Source organism: Pseudopodoces humilis, chromosome 8 (assembly GCF_049639895.1).
Source record: "Pseudopodoces humilis isolate 2021_Gansu_Grassland_sample_001 chromosome 8, ASM4963989v1, whole genome shotgun sequence".
NCBI classification, from domain to species: Eukaryota; Metazoa; Chordata; class Aves; order Passeriformes; family Paridae; genus Pseudopodoces; species Pseudopodoces humilis.
In genome coordinates, this window is record NC_142207.1 from 37,785,942 (window position 1) to 37,812,089 (window position 26,148).

Here is a 26,148-nt window from a genome sequence, read left to right on the forward strand (position 1 = left end):
TGTGGATCACGGGACACTTGGGGACCCTTGACACCTTCTGAGATGTTGCTCCAAGTGAGCCCAGTACCTTCAGCTTATGTGTGAATGTCCCGTACTTGGGAACGGAGCCTTCACAGCTGAGCCATTAAGTAAGGGAGGACATTGGCATGATAAAGACTCCTCCGCATAGTAGGATTTGCCTCTTATCAGCCTTTTCCCTTATCTGCAAGCCCTTCTGCAGCTTCAGGCCGCTCAGCGCACGGCTGGCAAAGCACCGAGTGGATTGTTCGAGCCCTTAGCACACACGGTCCAGTCCGTACCTCCCCTTCGCCACCCTCACATCCCCACCCACCCGTAGCTCCCTGCTCACCGCCACCCACAGCCCTTTCACCTCCTCATTAACCCACTCCATCAGCGCCCAAATCCCTTCCCAGCTCCATCACACATCAGTCCCCTGCCGCCCTAAATCCCTGTCTGTGCCCCATCGCCCCCCTCGCCGGGGGCGGGCCGTTCCCATTCCCGCTCCCATTCCCGCTCTCGCTGCCTCTCTCCCTGAGGGAGCGGCGCTCGGACGCTGCCGGCCCGGCCATGTACGCGGGGCGCAGGCGGAGGAAGCCGGTGCCGCGGGCGTGAGTGAGGGCGAGAGCGCTGAGGGGCCTGGGGAAGGGCTGGGGGGGCCGGGGAAGGGCTGAGGGGAGTCCTCGGTAACGCGGTTGTGACCGGCAGGACGCGGCCGGGCCCGGCCGAAGGCGGCGGCTCCAACCCGTCCAAGCGGCACCGGGAGCGGCTGAACCGGGAGCTGGAGCGGCTGGCGGGGCTGCTGCCCTTCCCGCCCGACGTGGTGGCCGGGCTGGACAAGCTGTCGGTGCTCCGCCTCAGCGCCGGCTTCCTGCGAGCCAGGAGCGTCTTGGGCGGTAAGGGATGGTCCCAGCGCTTCCCCCTGCTCGCAATTCCTGCCTGGAATTCCTGGCCTCCTCCTGCGGCTGTGTCACCCCCTCCCGGGCTGTGACACCCCTCGGCAATTCCTCTCCCCCCTTCTCTCCAAAATATTTAGTGCGTTTGTTTTCCTCCACAGAGTATTTTTATTTTAGTATTTTAGAGTATTTTTTATTATTTTAGAGCTTAGGATTTATAGCGGTTTGTTTGTTTGTTTGTTTGTTTTTTTCCTTCCCCATAGTTTTACGGGGGTTCCCTCATCAAAAACTTGTCTTCTTTCCCTTCCAGAACGGTGCTTTTTTCCCCCCTGGAATTTCCCTCGCTTTCAGGAATTTCGCATCGATCCCTCCTCGAATTTTGTGGGGTTTTTTTTCACCCCCCTCGCACTTTGTGTTTCCCTCCTTGAATTTTGACGGGTTTTTCCCCCACTTGACTTGGGAGAGGGAAATTGGGAAATCGAGAGGGAGGGATTTCCCTCTCCCCCTCGAATTTTGCTCCTTTGGTTTTTATTTTCCCCCTCGAATTTTGGGTTTAGTTTCTCCTCCTGCCCTCCCCACCTCTCCTTGGATTTTGGGGCTCCCACCCTAATTTTATTTTTCTGGCTCAAATTCTGGTGCGTTTTACCCCCTCGGATTTTGTGTCTTTCCTGTCTTTATGCCACTGGAATTTTGCCGTGCCCCCCTAGAATTTTGCTTCCCCCTCCCCCCGAATATTTTGTTCTTCACCTGACCTAAAATATCATCTTTTTACCCCTCAGAATTCTGGTTTCTTTCCCTAGAATTGCTTTTTCCCCTTTCTAGCCCCTGTTTCCTCGCTGTGCCATCTCCGGCTGCCAGGCTGGTGCTGCGTCCGGCACTGCCGTGGGATCGGAGGGATCTGGAGGGATCTGATTCAGTTTGTGGGCTCAGCTGAAGTAGAAAATTCTGGTTTATGCGGGAGGGTGAGCCAGAGCCTTGTGCGTCCCGGTTGGGGAGTTTCTCCATGGAAGTGACTTTTTTCCTTCTGTTACGGTAGACTCACTGTGCTGGCGGTGAGCAATAATTCCCTGTGATGCGCTTAGAGCTGATGTGGGAGCCTTTTATTTCTGGGATTCTTTTAATTTTGGGAGCCATTCCACCGCACTGTAATTGTGATTACAAGGATTCCGTCAGGAGGGCATTGAGGCATCCCTGGAGTTTCCTGGTGGAGTAGCAGTGGCTTGAAAACGCTGCGTTTTCAGGCCACAGAAACTCCACAATTTCTCACTGAATATATTCAGTGATTTCTTTTTAATTTTTCCCCCACCTTTTCCACTCCTTTAACCCTGCTTAAAGGATTGGCAAGTGGGTGAGTTGGGAGAGTTGTTTGCCTTGCCACACCAGGTATCAGGAAATTTACTGTTCTGAGATGGTCCCTCAGTTTTTTTGGGTCATCGCCCCCCCCACCCCCCCCCCGACTCCATCATTCCGACTGGTTTAATTCCATAGCACCGACTTCCCATTTGTCCAAGGCTGTAGGATGGATAGGCTTTGAGGCAGGTGTGGCAGGGAAGGAAGACAGCTTCAGCCTTTCAGATGCAAGTAGCTTAATAAAAATTAAATAGAATCCTTAAATGGAACTCTGGGCAAGCTTATCAAGAAAATAATTGATTTTAAGTGACTTTATTTATTTATTTATCTATCCACCCTGCTTGGGCGCTCCCTGAAAGAAGATTGTGGGAAAGCAAGGACAAAACCTGTCATGTGCTGCCATGGATTGTGAGGAGAAACATCTGGAGCAGGTCTCAGGTGTTGCCCACAATTGCTGACAGCAATTCACCCAGCAGGTTTATGCCAGCCCATTCCCTGCCAGAATAAATAAATCATTATTGATTTATGAATTATTAATCAATTTTAATGTTACTTCACCATCTCGGTTTACACATAGCTGATATGTGGGGAAGTTTGTATGGGCTTAAATGTCTTTTATTTTTACAAGGATGCATTTTTCCTGGGGGCATGAAGATTTTTATTCTTTATATAGCCCCAAGGGAAGCTGTCCCTGCTGCCTCTCTGCCTGCAGATGAGTGACAGGAATCAGACGATTTAAGGCTGTTCAGTGTTCTGTTTAATCTTTGGAGTGGTTTAGACATAATCAAGCACTGCCTTTGCAGTGTCATTTACCCAACAACAGGGTTATTTAGCCAAACAAACCCTTCCTCGGGCTGGTGTGCTAGGTTGGTAGCTTTCTGCAGAGGTTTGGGGGAGTGGAGGGCAAGAGCATCCTGTGTGTGTTTGTGGACTGATTCCACTGAAATCTCTCCAGTTTAACAAAGCAGGAAGCAGCTCGTGCCAGGTGTGTTCAGCAGCTCTGGGAGAGGAGGGATCACAGCCAAGGTCTCCTCCTGATCCATGGCAGGTGGAAGAGGCTCCCTTTGTGATGGGACAGCACTGCTGTCTTCTGTGAGATTCCCAGGTGCCTTTCCCTTTCCCCATTGCATGACTTTGCAATCCCAAGTTCACACAAGTGTTTGCTTACCATGGAAGAGGCGAGTTTAGGAGGGGAGCAGGATGATGGGAGGGATGGCAACATTGAGAGAGGTGTCCCGCCAGGGGGCAGGATATCCAGCCCATCCAACATCCATCCTGCTGGAGAAGCAGCACTGACCAGAACCCAGTACCTGCAGCAGGTAGGAAAAAAGGAGCTGAGGTTGGCTTCCAAGCTGAGGCTCCCATCCAAACATCAGTGCCAGCTGATTTAAAGGCTTGTACCTCCTCCTTTCCCATCCAGGTCTCTTCCCCTACAACAGTCCTCTCAAATGCCTTATTTCTTATCCACCTTGGTGAGCAAATACTTCTAATTGTCATTCACTACCCTGACCTTCCTCCCTGCTGCGCTGGAGGCTCTTTTAGCTCATGGGGTTCGGTAGAGGTGGGACTGTGCTGCAGGGCACCTCCCTGTCCCTGTGCCACTGCCCTGAGGGTGCCCAGCGTGTCACACCAGCTGTGTGCCAGCAGCTTATCCTGGTGGTGCCTGCGGGGCTGCTCCCCTCTAATCCCTCCCTGTCACGCCCCTTGGAGCAAAGGCCCGGCAAATGCTGCTGGCTGGGGAGGAGGGGTCCCTGTCTTTTCTGCCTTCCTCACCTCCTGGAAAGGGGGAGAGAAGGAAAGACGCTCCAGGGGAAGGTTTGGTGGCTTGCTCTGTGTGAGGATTTCTTACTAAAAAAAAGATGCCTCACAGGCACCTTGTCATGTGGCTGTCGGGTGCCATCTGTATAGCTTGGGCCACTTACACCCCTGGTGAGAGTCAACTGGCAGATGTCACAACAGCCAAGGGTCACTTTGGAGAAGTGTCTCTCGCCGTTTGCTCCTGCAGCGCGCTGGAGAGGTCATCTGAGCTGTGCTTCCCATCCTACAGCAAGCCTGGCCCTTCCTGCTGTGTGTGTGTGTGACACCCAGGGGGCCAGCTGGGTGTCCCCAGGACACTCTATGCCTGTCATAGGCACCTGATGTTCAGTGACCTGTGGGATTACTCTTGATACTCTCAGTCAAGTCTGGGATTTATGAGCTGTGGGAAGAGCAGTAGGAAGAGGTCAGTCTGTGATGCCAGGAGATGGATGTTTGAACCCCATAGCAATGGGCTAACCTTGAAGTGAGGATCCTCAGAGATGCAGATGCACCTCTGCCTGTGTTCAGCATCCTGCCTGGCTCCCTGGCTGGGAGGAGAGGGGGAAACACCCTGGCATGTGTTGTGGCCTTAGAAACTTTTGGTTCCAGAGGGGCTTGTTGGCTGCACAGTCTCTGGCTGTGGGTCAGAGAGGTGTTCCAGGCTCTGCATGCCTGAGGTTGTGTATCCAGAACTCAAGCAGTTTTTCTCTCCCATGTACCTTTAAAAGATAACACTCTTGTGGATGTTGGGGGCTTGGAGATTTTATCAGAGTCCTCTCTAAATCATTGGGGGCTGCTGTAGGATCAATGTGCTGCCTCGGGGCTGAGCCTCACTCTTTGAACTGTGATATGAGCCCAGGTTGTTATTGCTGGAGCTGTGGTGGCCCAAAAAGTGCCTGAGCTGCCGTCGGGTCAGTCTGGAAAAGTGCTTTTAATTATATAATTATCATAGACTATGTCGTGGTTTTAAACCAGTAATTAAAAAAAATTACTTATTTTTTGCTGTGAGATATGGATTAGAACAAGAGCAAAACAGGCATAAAACTTAAAAGGAATAAAGAAAGTTTATTAACAAACCACAATAATAAGAACACCAGAATAAACTTCCAGAAAAACCTTTTTATCCTTTACTACCCACCATTCCCTTGTTCACATGACAACAGAGACAAAAACTTTGGAACTTTGGTGGTTAAAACAGTCCCGATTCCTGCTACAGTCTTTTCACCAGTCTTTGTAGAGAAACAAGTTTTCTTCTGCGAATCTATGGAGTTTTCCACAAGAAAGCTATTTCTGTTATAGCTTTCTATTTTTCTGATGCTAGCTGCTCAGAACTCTTATCAGAATTCACTCCTCCCATTTCACATCACTCTGAGGTGTGTATGGGCCATGAGTCTAGGGATGGCATTTTAAGGATGAGTTATTCAAAGGCAAAAGTTTTCTTCATCTGTCTCTGTGAGTTCCACTAGAAAACAGTTTTCTCATTGCCCCCCAAGGCTTCAAATCTTCTAGCACTTCACTGTATCACAATTACTCTACTTTTTACTCAAAGTCCACACTTTGAACACTCCATTCCTCCCTACATACTCTATCATGAATTAAAGGAGTTCTTTCAGGACTTTATTGTCCATTTCCATAGCTTTAACAGAAAGATATTTCAGCTTATAAAGCGTCTCCTTATTCTCTACCTTTTCTGAAGCTTCTTTTCTTTCCTGTCACTGGTAGTTTATAAAGTCTCTTTTCATGTTGATTATTCTCTTTTTCTTTCTCTGGATAAAAAAAGATTAATCTGCAAGTCTCATCTGGGTAATGAAAAGGTTAAAATCTTGCCCAGGCTTTGTAGATGGTTCTGTGATCTCTGCCGGAGCAGCGGCTGGAGCTGTCTGCGATGGAAGATTCTTCATGGCTGCTCTGGAGAGTGTGGTCACTGTCTCAGCCTGCCGCAGGTCAGGAGCTTTTTTCTTTCTTTACTCGGCAGTCTGTGGTGAATTCCGTCACAGCAAAAACTGCAGCTGAGCCAGGGACCGGCCTGGCCTGGCCAGAGCCTGGGGAGAAGCCCCGCAGGCCCCATCTCCTGGCCGGGAGCTGCTGGGCCCAGCCCAGCCCCTGCCCGGCCACATGGCCTGGGCAGAGGACGGGAAGCCAGCTGGAGCTCTGTTACCTTTCACAGCCAGGGAACAAAGAGGCTAAAAGTGCCCTGACTTTACATCTTAAGGTAAGGTTCACAAGTTGATCCCACTTTTCAATGGTCAAAACTGCTGTCAATTCCCAGTAATGACCGATAATTGGTCAGGAGAAAAAACTCCCATCAGTCACCAGCAACTTCAACTTCCTTAGCTCTCAAAACCACCTTAAAGGTAAAGTCACCCCATGACAGACTATATAACTGTGCCTCTGAAACCCCTGCTTAGGGATGAGGGCTTGAGACAGGGTGCATGGGACTAATGCTGCTCATCTCTTCACTTGTGTGCCCTCCCTCCTGAGCTGTTTGTCAAGCACTGCAGAGAGCTGTAGCAGTGAAGCCTAAGGGCTGGTTTAAGAAAAACAAAGCCTGGTCCTTCGATCACTGTTGTTCTCTTTATTGCCTAGGTAATAAGCTGACCTCGGAGGAGCAATTTAAAGTGGAGAAGTCTTGTGGCTTTCCTTAGGTAGGCAGTTTTTCTGCTGCGTGCTTTCCTTGCCAGGTGTTTTTCCCTGGCTCTCTGGAGACCAGCTGATGGAATGCTGCTGGAGCTCCCTGGGGCTCCTGAGGGCTGCTTATGAGCATCTGGGCTGTCTCAGGGCTCCTGCAAAGGGGAGCAGGGTGGGAACAAACTCCAGGCTGAGGCTTTGGGCTGGGATGATCCTTCCAGATCTAGTGGAAGGTGTCCCTGTCCACAGTAGGGGAGTGGAGCCAGGTTGTGTTTAAGGCCCCTTGCAACCCAAACCATTCTGTGATGGACAGTAAAGCTCCTGAGGGAGTGTTCCAACAGTTGATGATGCTGCAGGAAGAAGGAAAATCTGGCAGGTCCTTGTGTCTTTGTCCTTATTTAAACTCCTGCACATGCTTCTCCCTTTGAGACCCAAGTGACACAACCAAAAGCTACATGTAGTCAAGGCCTTCTTGCTTCTAAAAGTGCAGGGAGATCTTTTAAGAGGCCATCCATTATTAACCACAAGTGTTCTTGGAAAGTGGGATATCCACACCATTCAGGCAGGGATAAATAATTCATCTGTTTAATGAAATTTTTGCCAACAGGGAGCTGTGGCAGGTACGAAGTTAAGTAAAACTCTGGTATCCGTTATGATTTAACAAATGGGAGGTCAGGAGGTATTTGCCAGTGGCTGGAAAATGGGCTTTGAACAGATGATGAAAACCCAAGTGATGGTTCAGCAAGGCTTGGAGAAGATGGCTCTGTGGCTTGGTCTCAGCAAATCTGTTTCCACTTCCCTCATCATTTATATGATGTTTTCTGAATTTCCAGTATTTTCTCTCTTACTAGCAATGAAATGTAGAAAAAAAGCAATGTTGAGGGGTTACTTTATGTGAGGGGGGTGTACCAAGCAGCAGAGTTGCAGGCCCCTCTGCCAGCGAGCAAGGAGAAGCTGGAGAAGTGGATGGGAAAGGGAGATCTGCAGATCCACTCGTGGGAGTAGAGACTTTACCATGAAGTAAGACCAGCTCTTCAGGGGGTTGGCACAAATGACTGAAAGAAGTGGATAAAAGGCAGTTTTGTGAAGCAGTCAATCAATCTTTCCCCCAGAGTGGCTGATACATGCTGGGGTGTTTGACAGAAAGCTTGTAGGGAGCACCATTACCAAAATCCTCCTCTCTCCCCTCTCCACGACTTGCTCAGACTAACAGTGGCCATGCAGGTGGCCCAGCCCTCTCCTGCAGCTCTTGAGGAGTCAGGAAGCAGTTTGGTTTCCTTCTCCTTCATCAACACCTGGAGCAGGTTTGGGATCGAGTTGTTTTAATTTTTCTCCTTTGCAGTCAGTGGCTGGTGGAAACCCTGCTCCCACCAGGAGCTTTTGCTGTGTGTAGGGAAGGGGGCTGGGAGATATCCTCTCAAAAATGTTAATTCCTGCTTGGTGTTGCAGAGATTTTCCAGGTCTGCAAAGCCCTGGGAGGTTCAGGAGTTCACTGGCAAACCTGGTAGGCAGCGAGGTGTCCCTGCAGCACCATGTGAAACAGATTCCCAGGCTGGGAAGCACTTGGAGATGGAGGGAGGAAACCCAGCCCTGGTGGCCCCTCCTGCTCTTCTAGTGACAGCATGGGGCCAGGCAGCAGAGAGCTGGTGAGCACCGCATGTGAGGATGACTGCAGGGCAGGGAGCATCCTCCTCCTGTGAGGAGGCAGGCATGGGCTGGGAGCTCGTTCCCTGAGATGGAGAGATTTTCTTAGTCTCAGCTGTTTGTGGCCAAATAGCCTGCAGGTCCTGGCAGAAGATGTTTCTTGGAAGAAATAGCAGGAAAGTTGTGCAAGCCTCACTACTTTCAGGTGACCAGCTTCGCCCTCCAGCAACAAAGGTGACACCAGTGGCCTGAGGGAGGGAGCCCAGGAAAATCCACTTCTCTCCTTTTAATTCCCATCTTTTTGCCTGCAAGTGCCTGTCCCCCCTTAAGCAGTGAGGACAAAGGCTGCACCTGGTTTTGTGCCCTAGGTGAAGGAGAGTGCTGTGTCTGGAGCGTATCCCACTTTTCCTGGTGCCCAGCTCCAGGCAGGATACACACAGCAGGGAGGATGTTGAGGTTCCCTGGCTCATTCTGCTCCATCAGCCTGATGTGCTGTGAGAGTTCTGCTGAATTGTTGACCCCAGGGGCTGCACGGGGTTATTTATGGACACACAAAGCTGGGGGACACTGGGCAGGATGCCAGCCTGGCATGGCCACAGCCAAGAGCCTGTCTTCTTTGGGGGTCCTTGGGTGACTCAGGCAGAAAAGGTGCTCTTTGGTGAAGTTTGTGGGGAAGCCTCCATGGAAATTCTGGTTTATCCCTCACACACTGGTGACTGGATCCTGTTTGGTGGCAGACATCCCCACAGAGGACAGTGGGCTGTCCTCTGCTGTCACTGTGTCTCCTCTGGGCCCACAGCCCAGATAATGATAGCAAAGCCTCTTTTTAGGCAGTGGTTGGGATCAAGAGTTCTGTCTGCAGGTGCGATATCAAACCATTAACCCAGGGCCCTGAGCAGAGGGCAGCACCTTTAGATGTTCTCCTGTCAGCCAGGTTTATTTTTATCACCTCCAGCACAGTGGGTTGGGAGCTCGTGGAGGAGATCTTTAATAATTCATAGCTCCTGCATTTTGTTCCCAGCAATCAGAAAAGGGAGTTGCTGGAAGGGCGCTGGAACAAACCTCCATCCACACCCCAGGGCCCCGCCTGGGTGTTGTGGCCTCTCTCATGCTGTTCTGCCTGGTGGCCTGGCCCTCTCCCAGGTTTTGTGCAGGCTCCAATCTGGACAGGGCATCCTGGGTGGGCCTTCAGGGTGGGGAAGAGTGAGGCCACAGCAGCCTGTGCATGTTCACCCCGGCTGGCTGGGGCCTGACACACAGTGCTACAAGCATGTGCTGTAACCTCAGTCCTGGTGTCAGCCCACCCCTGAAAGTAGTCTGGGCAGGCTGAGCTCGGGGAATTCCCCAGAGCTCCCAGAAGCAGTGGGATTGCTGCTGTATCACATGTTTTTCTCTTGTATTAGAACTGGGGTGGACTTTGCCTTTGGTTATGGAGCAAAGTCAATCTTTGGGATGGTCCTGTGCCTGGTGAAAGAACTTGGTCTCTAAAGCCTGACTCTGAAACAGCTGCTTTCTGTAGTATCTGAGATCCTTCAGGATGTGCTCCATGGAGATGGAGGAGCTGAGTTTCAGCAGCTGCTTTGGCAAAGCACAGGGATAGCAGAGTCTGTTGCAGAGCCTGGCTTTGTTAACATGCTGGTGGCTGTTGCCTTCTGACTCGCTGTCCAGTTGCTTCCCGAGTCCACTTGATGCTCCCATCGCCTCTGAGCCTGGCAGCCCTGCAGTCCAGGAGCTGGGAAAGGCAGATGCAAGAGAGTTCTTGCTCTTTTCTGTGCGCTGGCAGGCCACAGTGGTGCTGCAGCTGGTGTTTTGCACCTTTCCTCCCAGATCCCAGTGGGAGCAACTGGTTTACCAGCAGCCAAATGCTGTCCTCTGTCCTTGTGGTGCTGACAAGAGGCTTCCCAGCTTTCTTGTGAGCTCCTCTGTCCTCTGGATAGGCCTGTCATGCGCAGACTGGTTGTCATCTTACCCTTTAATTATTATCCACACCAAATTATCCCCAGGAATCGTTCTCTTGGGGAGTGCAGAGCAAAATTTACAGGCACATTCTTCAGTTCAGCTGAGTGACAGATTCCCTCGTGTTTGGATCGTGCATTGACCGCTGTTAGATCTCGAGTGTCTGTGTCTGGGTCTGTGTGTTTTCTGTGTTGTTTTTCTCCCACTGTGAGCTGTGGCTTGCCTTAATTTGGTTAAGTAAACCCACTGTGTTGCTGAACTGTAACGAGACATCATTGACTGAGCTGTATCCTTCAAAATGGCTCTTTCCTGATCCTGGGATTTGCTGCAATACCCCCTGTGTACCCCCTGTGTAGGGCAGACTGCTGCTGCTGCTGGCCAGCATCTGTCAGGTGCTCAGGAAGGCCATGGAGTGGCCACAAGGCCAGGGCAGTGACTGTCCCCTGTGTTGGGCATTACTGGGGCCACACCTTGAATCCTCTGTTCAGTTTTGGCCCCTCACGAACAAGAAAGACATTGAGGGGCTGGAGTGTGTCCAATGAAGGGAACAGCTGGGGAAGGGTCTGGAGCACAAATCTGATGAGGAACAGCTGAGGGAGCTGGGAAAGGGGGTTAGCCTGAAGAGAAGGAGGCTCAGAGGGGACCTTCTTGTTCTCCACAACTCCCTGACAGGAGGGGGCTTGGCTCTGCTTCCAGGGACCAAGGGCCAGGACAAGGGGAAATGACTTCAAGTTGTGCCAGGGTGGGTTTAGTTTGGGTATTGGGAAAAAATTTGTCACAAAAGAAGTCAGGCATTAGACCAGGCTGCCCAGGGCAGTGATGGATTCACTGCCCTGGAAAGTGTTCAGAAGACCTGTGGATGTGGCAACTGGGGACATGGTTTGGTGGTGGTCTTGGCAGTGCTGGGGAATGGTTGAGCTCTATGATCTTCGTGGTCTTCTCCAACTTTAAGGATTCCATAATTCAATGACTCTGATGCCTACCTGCTTTAAGGATCCCTGGCTTTAACTGCTTTTTTCATGTTATTGAAAGTGGGGCAAAAGAAGTGGGGAAAAAAACCACTAGACTGAAACAGCTGAGGGTGTTTGAGGGGTGGGGAAACATCCCCTTAAAATCAGCTCTTGTGAGGGGCGAAGCAAAAGGCTGTGACTGAGTGGTGGCTTCCCCTGCGCTACTGTCCAGCTTTACAGCACTCCAGCTTTTGTGGCAGTGTGTATCTGCAGCACTGGTGTCCTTTCCTTTTCCTTGGTGCAGTTGCTGTGAAGAATCCTGGTGCCAAAGAAGCCCAGACGGACGCAGCCTCTGGCATTGGACCGGCTCCAGGCTCAGCAGCGGTTCCAGAGGGTGAGCTGCTCCTACAGGTTAGTGCTTCGCACAAATGCCTTCATGGGATCTTCCTCTTGTCCCTCTTCCATCTCCTTTGAGTTTTACCCCAAAACCAGGCTGTTCTTTCCCTGATGGCAGGTGATTTGTGATTTCTTGTGGTGTAGCTCACTGTGTTTCTCACTGGGCAAAGATTTGAGACCTCCAAAATTCCCTGGGGCAGAAATTGTGTTGCTTCTTCCCTGCTTTTCCCATTATTCCTGGAAAAAAATGCCATCTGTAAATAGTCTATATGTAGGGAACATATAGAAGAATCTTGCTGGATTTCCAGTCATGGAGATTGATCTTTTCTTCTTCTCCACCCACATGTGTAAATGTGCCAGAGGTGAAATGAACCAAACTGAGCAAAGTGTTTGAGTTTTCAACATGGGCACACTGATCCTGACTTGAGGATGTTGGTCAAATGCTGGTGAAAACAGGGAAGAAACATTGTGGGTGTCTCCCCTGATTTTGAGGAGGTGATGTGTGACACTGAGGGCACAGCTAGGTGCTGATGGGCCATGTGCTCATCCCTTAAACCCAGGGTGGGTGGTTGTATCCCAGGAGCTGTTTTTCCTGAGTGATCTCCTTTGGTGATGCTGGAGACGAGGCTGGTGATGCTGCAGCTGTCATGGTTTGTTTAGAGCTGCCAGGAGGGCACCTTCTGTCCCCAAACTGTGCGCAGTGAATGGGAAGAGGTCAGGCTCTGGCAGCACGAGGTCCTGCAAGGACACATCTGCCATCCCCTGCCTGGCACCTGGGCACAGGCGGTGGCACTGTTCCCTGCCTGGCACCTGGGCACAGGCGGTGGCACTGTTCCCTGCCTGGCACCTGGGCACAGGCGGTGGCACTGTTCCCTGCCTGGCACCTGGGCACAGGCGTGGCACTGTTCCCTGCCTGGCACCTGGGCACAGGCGGTGGCACTGTTCCCTGCCTGGCACCTGGGCACAGGCGGTGGCACTGTTCCCTGCCTGGCACCTGGGCACAGGCGGTGGCACTGTTCCCTGCCTGGCACCTGGGCACAGGCGGTGGCACTGTTCCCTGCCTGGCACCTGGGCACAGGCGGTGGCACTGTTCCCTGCCTGGCACCTGGGCACAGGCGGTGGCACTGTTCCCTGCCTGCCTGGCTGTCCTCCAGAATGGGCTGAGTGTGCTGGGCAGCCCCAGCTCCCGTCTGAGCGCTCACTCAGCACAACGTGTAATTACTGTCCTGCCTGAGAGCTGAGGATCTCTGTGTCTGGTGGGAGAGGCACTAAAGCCAGCCTGGTTAATAAGCAGAAACCTGCGGGTTTCCCCTCAGGATACAACAGAACTGCTCAGCAGGACTTGCTGGGGGTTGAAGTCCTGCTCATCCCACAGGTACCATCCTTTTAGGGGTACCAAACTGGGCCTGAAAAGCTGGTTCAGCTCTCTCAGGGTCTGTGTGAACCTGGATGTGGCAGGAGCTCAGAAGTCTGTCTCAGTGCCCCCAAGGAAACATTTCTTCATACTTACAAACATACTTCCACCTGGTCTGTCACCTCTGATGGGCAAACTTCCTTTGTCTCTTGGTCTGCTCTGGTTCTTCCCCTTTCCTTCTCTGAAGCTGCTCAAAGGGTTAAAGTGCATTTGGCTGCACTAATTAACCTCGGCAGCAGATTCCCACACACTGAGATCAACCCCAGTAAACAGAGAGAGTGTTTGTGCCCGAAATAAAGGGGAGGAGAGGGGGAGAGAAACTCTGACCTGGACAATGAAACAGGAGTTGGCAGCAACAATAGCTGGGCTTGGCTGAGACTACACGCCAGGCCCTAATTAATGCTGATGTCTGTACATTATGAAGGGGGGGAAGCAGGCCAGGGCTGGCCACTGTGGCTTCCCTGCCAGGTTAGTGGTACAGGATGATTTTGGCTCTGAAAAGCCACAACTGCAGGAGCCCTGCCTTCCAAAGTGGTTCTGCTTTGTGCTGCCAGAGTGTCTCCATGGGGATCTGTTGTCCTTAGGGAGGGGTGGCCATGTGGTGGTGCCAGGGCAGTGAGGGCTCTTCAGCTTCTGGGAAAATAAACCAATTATTTTCATGGGGTTTCACTGCCTTTGCTCTTGGGCAGCACCACGGGCTTGAAGGTGTCTGCTGGGTGATTCTGGGGATTCTCAGAGTTGGGGACACTGAACCAGAGAGTGGTATCTGCCAGCTGGGCTCAGGGAGTACTGCTGTGGGGCTGCTCTCAGCCCTGGCAGGGGGGTGACAAGGTCTCCAAAGCCCTGGGCTCTGTGCCACAGAGGCTTGCAAGGGTTGGTGCTGTGCCTGCAGCACTTGAGGGTGCTTCCCTGATCCTGCCAGTGCCTGTGTCAGCAGTGTTCTGCCTGGGGGCTCCTTCCTGCTGACAGAGAGCAGGGATGGAGAGCCAGGGCTCCTGGAAAGGAGCTGCACTCCCAAACTGCTAGGGAAGCTCCTCTGCTTCTTCTAGTCTTCTCCAGGTGTAAAGGACACTGTCAGCCAGCACCCTGGTCCCTTCTCATGTGTCCTGTCCTGGCAGCTGTGGGGTTTTTAGCTCAGGGAAAACAACCAAATTACTTCCCAGATTTTTTAAACTGAGTCCCTCTTCAGTAAGACAGAGGCTCAGATCAGCTCAGCCTGTTCTTGCCAGGAAGCCCAGTGCTCCCTTGAATATTGACTTTGCAATCCTGGAGCTTGAGGAGAGGATGGAAGGGCCAGCAAACTGTGAAATGTCTTAAGTGTGTAACATTAAAAATGCAATGGAAACTTCAGATTGATGCCTGCATTTGCTCTTCTCTGTGGGGAGGGCTTGGGGCTTCAAACCCACACAGGCACAGCAGCTTTGGGTATTTATTTTGTGAAAACAGAGTACAGCATTCAGCCCTAAGGGGTGTGGGGTGTGCATGAGCCAGGTAGCGTTCCAGAGGAAGTGATCTTGGAGGTGGAGATCTTAGAGGGATTCTCCAGCCTAAATAATTCTGGGATGTATTGGCTGAAAGGAAAAGGTGCTCTGGGTCACCCAGGGATTCTGTGGTTTTCCCTCAAGTTCAGGCACCAGACTCAGCCTGAATCCCCTGCTGAGAAGAAATTGGCTTTTCAGAAATCAGATTGTTTTTGCAGCAATTTTGAATCTGAACCCTTATGCTTTAGCTTGTGGCTTTTCCATTTCCACTGGTTAAGGCCCTTTCAGCATTAGCCACCTTGAGGAGGGAGTGGGCAGTGGAGACATCACCTTCCTTGGCCTTGCTCCTTATCCATGGACAGTCCAAGCACACCATGATCCTTCTCCAGGCCACTTCTCTGGAACTTAGGATGGCCAAACCAGGCTGCCAAGGCCCTCGAGACTGTTGGAAAGGCTCATTTCCACCAGAATGGACCAGTTCCTGATGGTGTCCACTTTCATCCTGCAAGCAGTTCAGAGATGTTTATCTGCTCCCTGCACAGGGTGAGGATAAATGCCTGAAGCTAAGTCTGAGTGAATGCTCCCAGGATGGAAGCACAGTTTTCCATCAGTCTGGATTAGGATATTTTTGGGGCAGGAATATGAAAGAGCTGTGGGACCTTGGAGAGGCCATCTCTGGTGGTTCAGCTGCCTGCTAGCCAGGCTTTGGGTGACCAGTGTCCTGGTCACTGTGAAAAGTGATGTGATTGTGGCCTGATCTCCTCTCTCCTACAGGCTCTCAATGGCTTCGTGCTGGTGGTGACAGCAGAAGGGCTGATATTTTACTCCTCACATACAATCCAGGACTACCTGGGATTTCATCAGGTTGGTGGGACTCTGACTTGCTGTGGAGTGTTGATTTTTCCTTGGTGGTGGAGAATAGCCCCAAGTTCCCTGCAGGGAGGAGGCTCCACAGGGATGACAGGGTCTCAGGGAGCTGTTGGGGGTTTTCCTTGGTCTTGGGAATTTGGAGCCTGTATTGCCAGACGTGGTCACTGGTAGGTGACAAGGGACTTCATCAGCCTGTAGATACTTTCTACCAGCCATGTCCATGGGCTTTCATAGGGTTCATGGCCATGATGAGATGTCCTGGGTTCCCTGCCTGTTTGCCTGGGGCATCCACTCAAATCCTGGTAAATCCCACAAGGTTCCAACACTTTGGGCACCCAGGTAACCTGGAGAGCACTAGATTTACAGGGAAGTGGGGCTTACTTCAGCTACTGTGGTTTGGTGTCACCCACACACAGCTGGCTGTCCCCAGCAGCTGGGGTAGATGAGACCTGTCCACCTGGACACTGGGAGAAAGTCCCAGGGCATTGTTCTCTTGGGAATAGTTTAGGGATGGGGTGGCCTTGCTGCTGTTTTGTTCCCAAATTCATGTTTTCATCTCATTTCATAAGTCAGCACTAGGATTTTGAGTTATGGGGATGTCAGAGGGAAGCTGTGTTTGCTCTTTAGGCTTCTGCAGGGGGAGAAAGTCAGGCCAAACATGGACAAGGGGTTCTTAAAGCCAGATGTGCTGTCTGTTTCCGCCAACATTAGGGAAAGTTTCCAACCTCATTTAACCAGGGACCCATTTGAGCACGAGGGAAGCTGGGTAAGATAAAACCAGCTGGGGCTGTGATGGGCTGTTCCCAGGTGGGACATGAAAACTGGGGATGCAGAGCTCACAGGTGGCGTGTCCCCTCTAGACAGATGTCATGCACCAGAGCGTCTTCGAGCTGATCCACACTGAGGACCAGCCGGAGTTCAGGCGCAACCTCCACTGGTCTGTGGACCCACCACTCACTCCCAAGGGTGAGGCTCCTCCAGCAGGTGAAGGCAGGCTGCCATCTTGCATGGCATGAGCTGTGTGGCTCCCCAGGGGTGCTGGGAGCCCAGCTCACTGTCACCACCTGCACCCATGTGGCTCAGGCCACAGCTTCACCCAGATGTTGTGGCTTTCCCTGAGTTCCTGTGCTCTGCAAACTGCTGCAGTGCCCAGTGCTGGGGACCTCCAGCCCTCGCTGGGGTGAATCCTTGCTTGATCCTTTCTCAGTCCCTCTCTTCCACAGCGGGGAAGAGTCTTGATTCTTCTGCTGCCTTCTACAAGCCAGATCAGCTGCCCCCAGAAAACTCTTCCTTCCTGGAGAGGAGCTTTGTGTGCCGCTTTCGCTGCCTCCTGGATAATTCCTCCGGCTTCCTGGTGAGTACAGACCCTCCCCAGACAGAGAGAGACAGGCTTACCACAGAGGTTCATACCACCTCTGAAACCACCCCATGGAAAGATCCCGTGCTCCCTTCTGCCATGTGCAGCACCTGTCTCAGCAAGAGACTTGCCCTGTTTTTCGTAGGTTTGGCCTGTACCTACAGCCTTTCCCTGTGAGTTTTCCCTGAGTTCCTCTCCTCAGAAATGCTGAATCTTGAACAAACGTGCTTTTCCCCCTGTGTTTTGCTTGGTTTTTCTGTTAAAAGCATGTCTTAAGATCAAGTAGGTGATGGTCATCATCCCTCTTCCTCTCTGCACTGGAGAGCACAGGGTGCCCAGGGAAGCTGGGGCTGCCTCTGGATCCCTGGAAGTGTCCAAGGCCAGGCTGGACATTGGAGCTTGGAGCAGTCTGGGACAGTGGAAGGTGTCCCTGCCCGTGGCAGAGGGATTGGAATGAGATGGTCCTTAACGTCATTTCAAACCTAAACCATGCTGTGTTTCGATGATTCTATTTACACCAACAATGCAGACAGATGTCTTGCTTTCCCTGCAGCTCTCTTCCTTTTCACTTCTCTGCATGACACTGAGATTTTTTTTTTCTTCCCAGGCATTAAACCTTCAAGGCAGGCTGAAATTCCTTCAAGGGCAGAACAAAAGGTCTGAAGATGGCTCTGCCCTGGCCCCCCAGCTCGCTCTGTTTGCCATCTCCACACCACTGCAGCCCCCATCCATCCTGCAGATCAGAACCAAGAACATGATCTTCAGGACCAAGCACAAGCTGGACTTCACCCCCTTGGCGTGTGATGCCAAGTAAGTAGCAGAGCTTCCAGTACTCCATTCCCAGCATCCCACCCCAGCCCTGCCTGTGAGCTGGGTGTGCTCTGTGTCTCTCACAGGGGGAAGATCGTCCTGGGCTACACCGAGGCAGAGCTGCGGATGTGTGGTACCGGGTACCAGTTTGTCCACACTGCTGACACGCTGTACTGTGCTGAGAACCATGTCAGGAGTAAGAGTCCCCTCCCTGGTCACCAGTGCTGATGAGTGGGCTGGGAGTGGGGCAGATATGTTAGCTGCTCTGTCAAGCCCAGTGGCTCTTTCCCCACACGATGCTTTGCTGTGCTGCTCCTGTCAGGTGCTTGGGGTGGAGCGTAGTGAGGGTTGTTCAGCTGCTCAGTGCCCCCTGTGCCTGCCAGCCATGCTTCCAGCTGGAAAGGGCACTGTGCCATGGTGACAGCCCTCATGTTTCCTCCCGGCAGTGATGAAGACGGGGGAGAGCGGCCTGACGGTGTTCCGGCTGCTGACCAAGGACAACCGCTGGAAGTGGGTGCAGGCCAACGCACAGCTCGTCTACAAGAACGGCAAACCCGAATACATTGTGGTCACACAGAGACCCCTTGTGTACGTGCTGAGGCTGGCATGGGCACAGCCTGGCTTTTTCCATGGTTCTGGGATGTCCTGAGCAGGGCAGGATGTTGGGTTTGTCATTGCTGCTTGTGCCTTTTAAAGGAGCAGCCATGGGATTCTGTGCTTGCTGCTCTTGCTGCTGTTCAGCCACATCCCTGCTTGCAAGACCACCCCTCAGCAGGGGGGTGATGCTTGATTATGCTGCAGATGTTTGGGTTTTCTGTGTGTGTATGTGTGTGACTGGATGCTGGCTGTAGCAAAGGGGCTTTGGCTTGTGGAGATCACAGTTGCCCATTGCAGAAGTACTTGTGGGGTGGGTTTATGCACTGTCACCCACAGTGTTCTCTTCCTGGCCTGCAGAGATGAAGAAGGAGGAGAGCACCTTCGGAAGCGGTCCATGCATCTTCCCTTTACCTTTGCTACAGGAGAGGCACTTCTATACCAAAGCTCTCACCCTCTCCCAGGCTTCCCTGACCTTTTCCAGAGCAAAGGGAAGCCCAGCAAGTCCAAGAAGCCCTCCTGCAGCCATGTAGGGTGCTCCCAGAAGAACAGCATTGACCCCAGGTCTCTACTTGGCGCTGTGGTGCGACAGGACAAGGTGGTGTACGCCTCCCACCTAGCTTCCCCTCCCAACCCTTCCTTCAGCAGCACTTTCCAGCTTGGGGGCAAGTCCTTGCCAGGCGCAGGAGGGGATGCCTGGAGTATGGGCACAGCTCCAGTTTCTTCAAGGGGCAGCAGTCTCCAAGAGAAGCTGCTGGATTTGCAGCAGGAGGACTCTCTCTTGGCCACCATGGACTTGCTCTCAATTAAGAGTGACAAGCGCTGTTCAAACAAGCTCTTCAGTGCTTTGGAGGGCCTGGGCTTGCATGCTGAGGACCTGGAGTTCCTGCTGCTAGATGAGGAAATGGTGATGGTCAATATGGACCCAGACCAGTCCCTGTCCCTGAATAACAGCCTGGCCGGCAACCAGAATCTCTCCTACGTCCCCAGGCCTCCAGTGGATGAGCATGAGGGAGGGCAGCAGGTCTGTCCCTTGCCAGGCATGTCACCCGGCCCACAGGGAGGCACTGTTGCATGCCACATGGAGAACAAGGACTCGAGGTGGCACCTGGCACAGGGTGCAGGGCAGCACAGCACTGCCCTGGGCCAGCCCCCCGGCCTGCTGTGGGAGCAGCCCCTCGGTGCTGTGAAAGGGCTGCTTCCAGAGCTGGCTGAGCAGGAAGAGCTGCCCAGTGGCTCCCAGTGGAGACCAGCCAGGGAGGAGACTGTGCTCCACTTCCAGCCAGCACAGAGCACCTCATGGGACAGGGACCCCAGCTCAGCCCCTGGAGCCCATTGCCCACAGGAAACACCTGGGGCCCAGCAGTTGCAGGGAGACTTCCCAGCCGTGCAGCCCCTCCAAGAGGATGCCCATCAGTCTTTCCCCCTGTCCAGCCAGTACCAGGACCATGTGGCACTGCCCAGCTGGCCAAAACACTGTCACTCGCTGCTGAATGGGGTGTGTGGCCACAGCCCTAACTCCTCTCCACTCCCCAGCCCATGGCAGGACTATGTTTGCCCGCTGCTGGGCTCTTCAGCTCAGCCTGGCGTTCGTGGTCTCAGCCAAAACGTGCTCTCCCAGCCCCAGGGCTGTTTGGGCCCTGGGCCTGGTGTACCCCCACAGCACTTGAACCTGAATGGATTATGCAGCATGGAAGCTGCCGGCACTGGAGACTCCTGGGAAGAGTTAGCTCCGTACCCCAGGTTTTTTCCCCCTTCCTACCAGCTTATTTCCGAAATGCAGCTGAGCCCTGGTCTCTCCGTGCCTCAGCACCCTTTCCCCAGCTCAGCTGCAGGGCACTTAGGGAATGTCAGCAGCCCTCTGGAGACTCTGAATTCCTATAGGACACAAGCCCCTGTGCTGAGCCAGGAGGACGGGCACTGGGTAAGGGCCTTGCTCCACTCTGGGGCTCTGTGTTTTCTGTGCTGGGAATCTGCCCAGCCAGTGCCAATAACCCCCTGCAAAGTGCCTCACCACTGTTCTCTGTCTCTCCTAGCCCCGCAGCAGCTGTGGTTTGCCCAGCTCTCCCATGGGACTGCCCCAAGACCACCCAGTGCTAGGGGGAAGCCTGGCACTGCCCTGCCAGCCTCAGCCCCGAGCAGAAGTGCTGCCGGATCCCACTCACGCCTCCAGGGGGGACTTCTGTCTCTAGGAGAGACAGGGATGGACAAAGTAGGACTGTTCCCTGGTGAAGGAGCTGCCTTCAAGCTGCAGATAACAAACCTTCCCCACTGCTGTGCACATCCTGCGGGTGCTACTGATGTTGGTTGCTTTGGGTCACCTGGGGGTTTTTGCTCTTCTCTCAACTTCCCACCATCCTGCTCCCTGTGCTGTTCTTGTCTTGGTGTCCCTGGTGTGGGGTGGGACAGCAGCAGGGCTGGAGGACAGATTTCCCAGGGCACTGGAGCAACCTGAGCTGTGATTGCAGGTCAGCCTACAAGTACAACCAAAACTTTGTATTTACATACATGATCCAGCATGGATACCAGCCTCGCATGTCCTAAACAAAGAGACAGAAAATGTTTTCACCTCTGGTATTAAATCTCCTGCCATCCCAGCCAGGTATCAGTGGCTGTGGCCATGTTGTACAGATATTGCCTGTTTTTATAAGGAAAATCAGCCCTGTATCATGTTCTTGTGTTGCTCTGCTCCTTCCCCACCCCAGCTTTCCCTGTGTCCCAGGTGTTCCCAGTGTTTGGGATCCAGGTTAGAGCTCCTGTAACAAACACCCTGGCTTTTGTGTACTGTATGAGACATGCCCAGGTTGGCTCCTAAGCTGATTTTCTCTGGGTGCTGGCCTCTCAGGTACCCTCAGACTTCAAGTCTCAAAGTTTTCAGTTAAAAACCAGAAACTTCAGTAAGGTAAAGAAAGTAAGTATAATGCTACTTAATTGTAAGTACTGAGAGAATGGTATCTTCCCACAGAAAAAAAACCCACAGCCCATATGTGTGTATATAATATGAATTGACAGATTTTATTTTTATGCCACTCCAGTGGAAGGAAAAAACAACCTCTTAGCATCCCAAAGCAGCGTCCAGTGGAATGGGATGAAGAGGTTGTTTAAAAGATCAGAAACACAGTGATTCTTTAAGAAACCTGGCAAAGCTCATCCCTCCTCCTGCTTGCCCAGCTTTGGATTCATGCGGATTCCTATTGGTTTTGTTTCAATAAATGGTTTTGGAGATCTTCCCTGATGTTTCCCTTGCTGGTTGTGTCTCTTCCCAATCTGGAGCACATCAGGGTTTGCTGGCTGCAGCACTGGAGCTCAGGCCTTGCCACTGGTTACCTGGGACACAATGGGTCAGGTTGGAAGGGATCCCAAGGAGCACTTGGAGCCTTTAGGATGCACACAGTCCATCTGCCAGCTCCTGCCATGAGTGTTTGAAAAGAATTGGGAAATCTGACAGAGAAGGGTGAGTGTATTAAAAAAACATGTACAATATTTATATAATATATATTATATGTATATAAGGTTGCATGTTGATGTATTGAAATATAAAGTGTGTGTATTTCTAAAGTGGCTACATATAGTTTCTAGTATGTAATAGAAAACATTTTTTAAGATAAATGAGCTGGTTATTTTCCCCTGCACTGCTGTTTTTTAACCTGGAAACTAGAGAAAACACAGGTTTGTTTTCTCTGAATGCTGAATTTTCCAACATTCCCACCCCTACCTGGTACCTGCTTTTCCTTAGCAAAACAAGGCAGTTTTGTAATGTTTCTGAATTTTTGATGGAGATACGCTGGGAGCATTCGATCTTTTATGGTTTCTGTGCCCTACTCTGCCTCTTCCTCCCTTTTCCTTCAGAGGAATTGGCTCTGGGCAGCACCACCTGTGCTGAGGGGGATGGAGGGATGGCACCAGAGCATCCCTGGGGCTGCAGCTCGGTGACTTCCAACTGAGTCCAAGGTGCTGAGCACAACCTGACCACTGCCACACTTTCTCCTTGAGCCAGGTCCTGGATGTGTGGTGGTGTTCCATGACCAACTGCCCCAATGGGTTTTTCCTCTTCCTTGCCACGTGTCTCCACAGCACTACGAGCTTCCCTGCAGCCCAGGTGACCTCAGGAACACTGCAACCCTGCTGGGTGTGTCACCAGGGTTCTGTTTTATTGAGCACAGCGTGGATTTGTCCAGCACTCTGTCTGTGAGGCCTGTGGAGCACAAGCCATCGTTTCTGTGGAGGGAGGTGCCCTCTGCTCCCAAAGCAGGCTGGCACATCCATAATTCATGCCCATCCTCACACCAGCTGCTCCCTGGGCCTTATGGCATTGATTTTTGACATGCTGGGCTGGCCCAGGGAGCCTGGCTGGAGAAAAAAACTTCCTGCTGCAGTAAGGGAGATGCTTCTGTTCATCACCCCAGCATCTGCAGCCTGCTCTGAGCTGTGGTGGTAAGAAAGGGAAGTTGGGCAGCTGTGCTGTTGTGCTCTGGTTTGCACATCTGGAGGTAGCACAGTCCCATGGGGCACATTGATCCCCAAGAGCTGGATGAGGCCAAGGGAAGAGTATGGGGAGATACAGAATCATAAAATATCCTGAGTTGGAAGGATCACTTGAAGTCCTGGCCCTGCAAAGGACAGCTCCAAGAATCCCACAGTGTGCTTGGGTTTGGGGATGTTTGTGTGGCTGTAGGCTCAGCTCCATGCAGGAAAGAGCAGGAGGAGCTGTAGTGCTCCTTGCAGCAGGGTAAGCTGCACCAATGGAGGGGCAGGAGGAGGAGAGCAGAGGGCATTTATTGTTTGTCTCTTTTCCCTTTCCCTTCCTGCAGCCAAGGATGAGGACATGTGAGACACAGCCTGCAGCAAAAGGGGGCTCCTGTCTCAAACCAGCTGGGAAAGGTTACATCTGATACCGGCTGCATCCGTGAGGCTGAAAGCACCGGTCCCCAGCTGCCATCACGGAGGCCAGGATGTATCCCTGGGCCCCAGGGCAGCAGAGAGCAAGGTAAATATTTCTCTACAAGCTCAGCCTGGTGTTTGCCCACACCACCTCTGTGCACCATCCATTATAGATGGGGCCAGGATCCGTGGGCAGCAGAGCAGAATGTGCTGTGATGGCTCCTGCATTAAATAGAGATGAAGGAGCACATGGGGAGCCACCGTTTGTTCACACCCAGCCCGTGTCCTGTTTGCTGGCTGTTGCTCAGTGCCACAGCCATGCTGAGCTCCTGCTCTGGGCCCCAGGAGAGCCATGGACTGGTGCTGCAGCCTGGCTGGGGATACCTGGGACAGCAAGCATAGAGTTAACCAGTGTGTTCCTGGAGTAACAGCTGAGACACGCTCCACCTTGGTTTACATAATTAAAAAAAAAAAAATATTATTTGGACAAACAATAAAGTCTCTTAATAGGGGGCCACATCAAAACATTGCTATAAGAACTCCTACTGCAGAGTTGAGTGGCCAGTCATCTACACAACCTTCTGTGCCCATGATTTCAAGTACAATAGACTTCAGACAGCAGCCACCTGCCCACAAAAATATATTAGTGTATCTTTTCAATAGGTCCAAAGACTTTCCAAGCCTGGCTGGAAGGATATAAAGAATGATGGAGCACATCAACTGTCATCCTGGGGTGAAGGACAAGCACATGGCTAGCAGGTGCTTTGGAATAATGGCAGTGGTGGTGTTGGTGTTACCATCATCATCATCATCATCTGATATTGGCATCATTGTTATTTTCTGGACCTAGGAGAGTTTGATATGAATGGGCCACAACTTTCTGTATTGTTTGATAAATGTGTGTGCCTCAAAAAATAATCTCAAATCTAATGGGAAATTCCAAACTGGAGGATGATTTAGGTTGGAACCTTAAGGCTCATCCTGTTCCGTTCTCTGCCATGGCAGGGACACTTCCCACTATCCAAGGCTGCTCCAAGCCCCATCCAACCTTGGCCTTGGACTTCCAGGGGCAGCCACAGCTTCTCTGGGCAACCTGTGCTAGGGCCTCACCACCCTCAGAGGGAACAATTACGTCCCAATATCCCACCTATCCCTGCCCTCTGGCAGTGGGAAGCCATTCCCCCTTGTCCTATGACTCCAAGCCCTTGTGCAAAATCCCTCTCCAGCTCTCTTGGAACCCTTTTAGGCACTGGAAGGCTCTAAAATAAATGTTTTTATCTCTCATTTAGTTATTTTACCCTGAAACTTACTTCAGTTTCCTTGATGGGTTTAGAAAGGTTTATATTTTATATTCCTTACCTTCTGCTGACATGGGGGCTGTTGCCCTGCAGCTGTGAGGACTCCTGCCCTTGCTAACAGATGTACCATTGTTATTACATTGCTGATGTCTCCCAGATGCCTTTCCACTGAGCAGAGGAGTGTTCCCGGGCTGTTTGTGTCATGGTGTCCCAACTCTGCTTTAAATTTCACCATCCTTCCCAGTCCTTAATTCCCCTTTTCCTGGCCAGCTGTGGCTGCTAAACCCTCAAGTGCATCCAGGAAGATTTCCAAGCTGAACAGGTGGACCAAGTGTCTCATCTACCTTGCACAGTGCTCTGTACTGGTGCTGGGTTCCAGCCCCAGCTGCTGCAGACATCTCTGGTGGGTTTGGCTCTCCAGAGGAGGAAATGTGGTTCTCAAGCTTGTCCAAGAACAGTTTGCACCTCTGAGCTTGCTGCCTCCTCACAGAACATTTCATGCCAGAAATCCCCTTGCCTAGAGTCTGAAGTATCTTCAGTATTAAAAATCCCAGCCCAGGCTGATGGTGGCCTGGCCACACAAGAGGAAGGGAGCTCTTGAGGGAGAAGAAAACCCATTTGCACCTTGGCCCTCTGCACTGCCAATAACTGGGATTACTCTGCAGAGAGAAGAGCCTGGCAGGGAAGGATCAGGGAAGCAATAGGAGTTCTGCACTCAAAGTGGAGGAGCTCAAAGGTGGATTGAGCTGTGCATCCACCTCAGGTGCAGAAGGGACAGCAAACCTGTGTGGCTAGTGCTGTGCCAAGCAGCCTGGGAAGGTCCTGGCTTTTGCTCAAATCCTGTTCCCTTCCTGTGGGGTGAATGGGGAGAGTTACTTGAGCTAATTTATGGAGCATAACAAGACACATTGGGCTGGACTCTCCTGAGGTGCTCTCCAGATTGCAGTTGATCCTGTGTGGCTCAATTAATCCCACAGAGATAAATTTCATTTTCCCAGGGTGCCTTTGCCTTGGGACAGGAGCCTCTGCTTCTCCTCTCCCACCTCTAGGAAAAAAGCTGGACTTAGGGGTTTGACCCTGGGGTTTACAGACTTGAGCCTGAAGTACTTGCCTGCAGCTTATTTTGGAGTTGTTTTCCTGAGGTGTCTGTATGCCTGTCAGCATCTGGCTCAGGGATTTTTTCCCAGTGCAGGCAGGAAAGGAGCACTCCTGGGACCACGGTGGGGTATGGATGATGCAGTGGGACTGGGCAGCCCAGCATGGAGAGGGGCCTTTGGGGGCTGCCTGTAGAGCAGCTCAGAGAGACAGGAGAAGCTCAGCCTTTTCTTTCCACTCAGCAGGACTGAAGTTCCTGCAGTAAAGGAGGCTTTGAAGAAACATGGAAGGGAGGCCACGCAAGGCTGTGGCAAGCTGGGAGAGGAACAGGCCAAGCATCATCTATGCTGGTTGAGCTCCCGTGGAGGTAATCTCATAGTTATTTTAGTCTCCAGCTGGGATGCAGCTCTAATCCCAGTTTTTGCAATATCCTGCCAAGCCCAGGCTCCACATCTACCCTTGCTGGCTCTGAGCAAGGCAGGACTGCGTGGTGAGAACCTGCCAGCATCAATTGAGGGGAAAGACCTTAACACTGCTCAACTTCTAGCAGCCTTTTTTAGAGCCTTGCTGCCCATTTTGGGGCTCCTGGGAAGGGGCTCTGGGCCTTGGGCTTGGTTGTTGGGTTTGGGGGTTATCTCCCCCCTCCATAATATGCAGATTTAAAGACCAAACTGGAGCATTTGGATCCATGCCTCCCTATGCTGAGGAGTTCCTTGCTCCCTGAAACCATCCCA

General features: G+C 52.0%; 1 protein-coding gene across 1 annotated transcript; it reads left to right on the top strand.

The window, feature by feature from the left end:
* Positions 1-567: 567 nt before the first annotated feature.
* LOC102112898 (aryl hydrocarbon receptor-like) lies at positions 568-20,485 on the top strand. The gene is made up of 11 exons (XM_088058633.1): positions 568-608; positions 706-893; positions 11,523-11,629; positions 15,284-15,373; positions 16,240-16,363; positions 16,603-16,733; positions 17,344-17,546; positions 17,633-17,742; positions 17,993-18,134; positions 18,501-20,064; positions 20,177-20,485. Exons 1-11 carry the CDS (start codon positions 568-570, stop codon positions 20,330-20,332), a joined length of 2,856 nt encoding a protein of 951 aa, XP_087914759.1. The 3' UTR covers positions 20,333-20,485.
* The last annotated feature ends 5,663 nt before the right edge of the window (positions 20,486-26,148 follow it).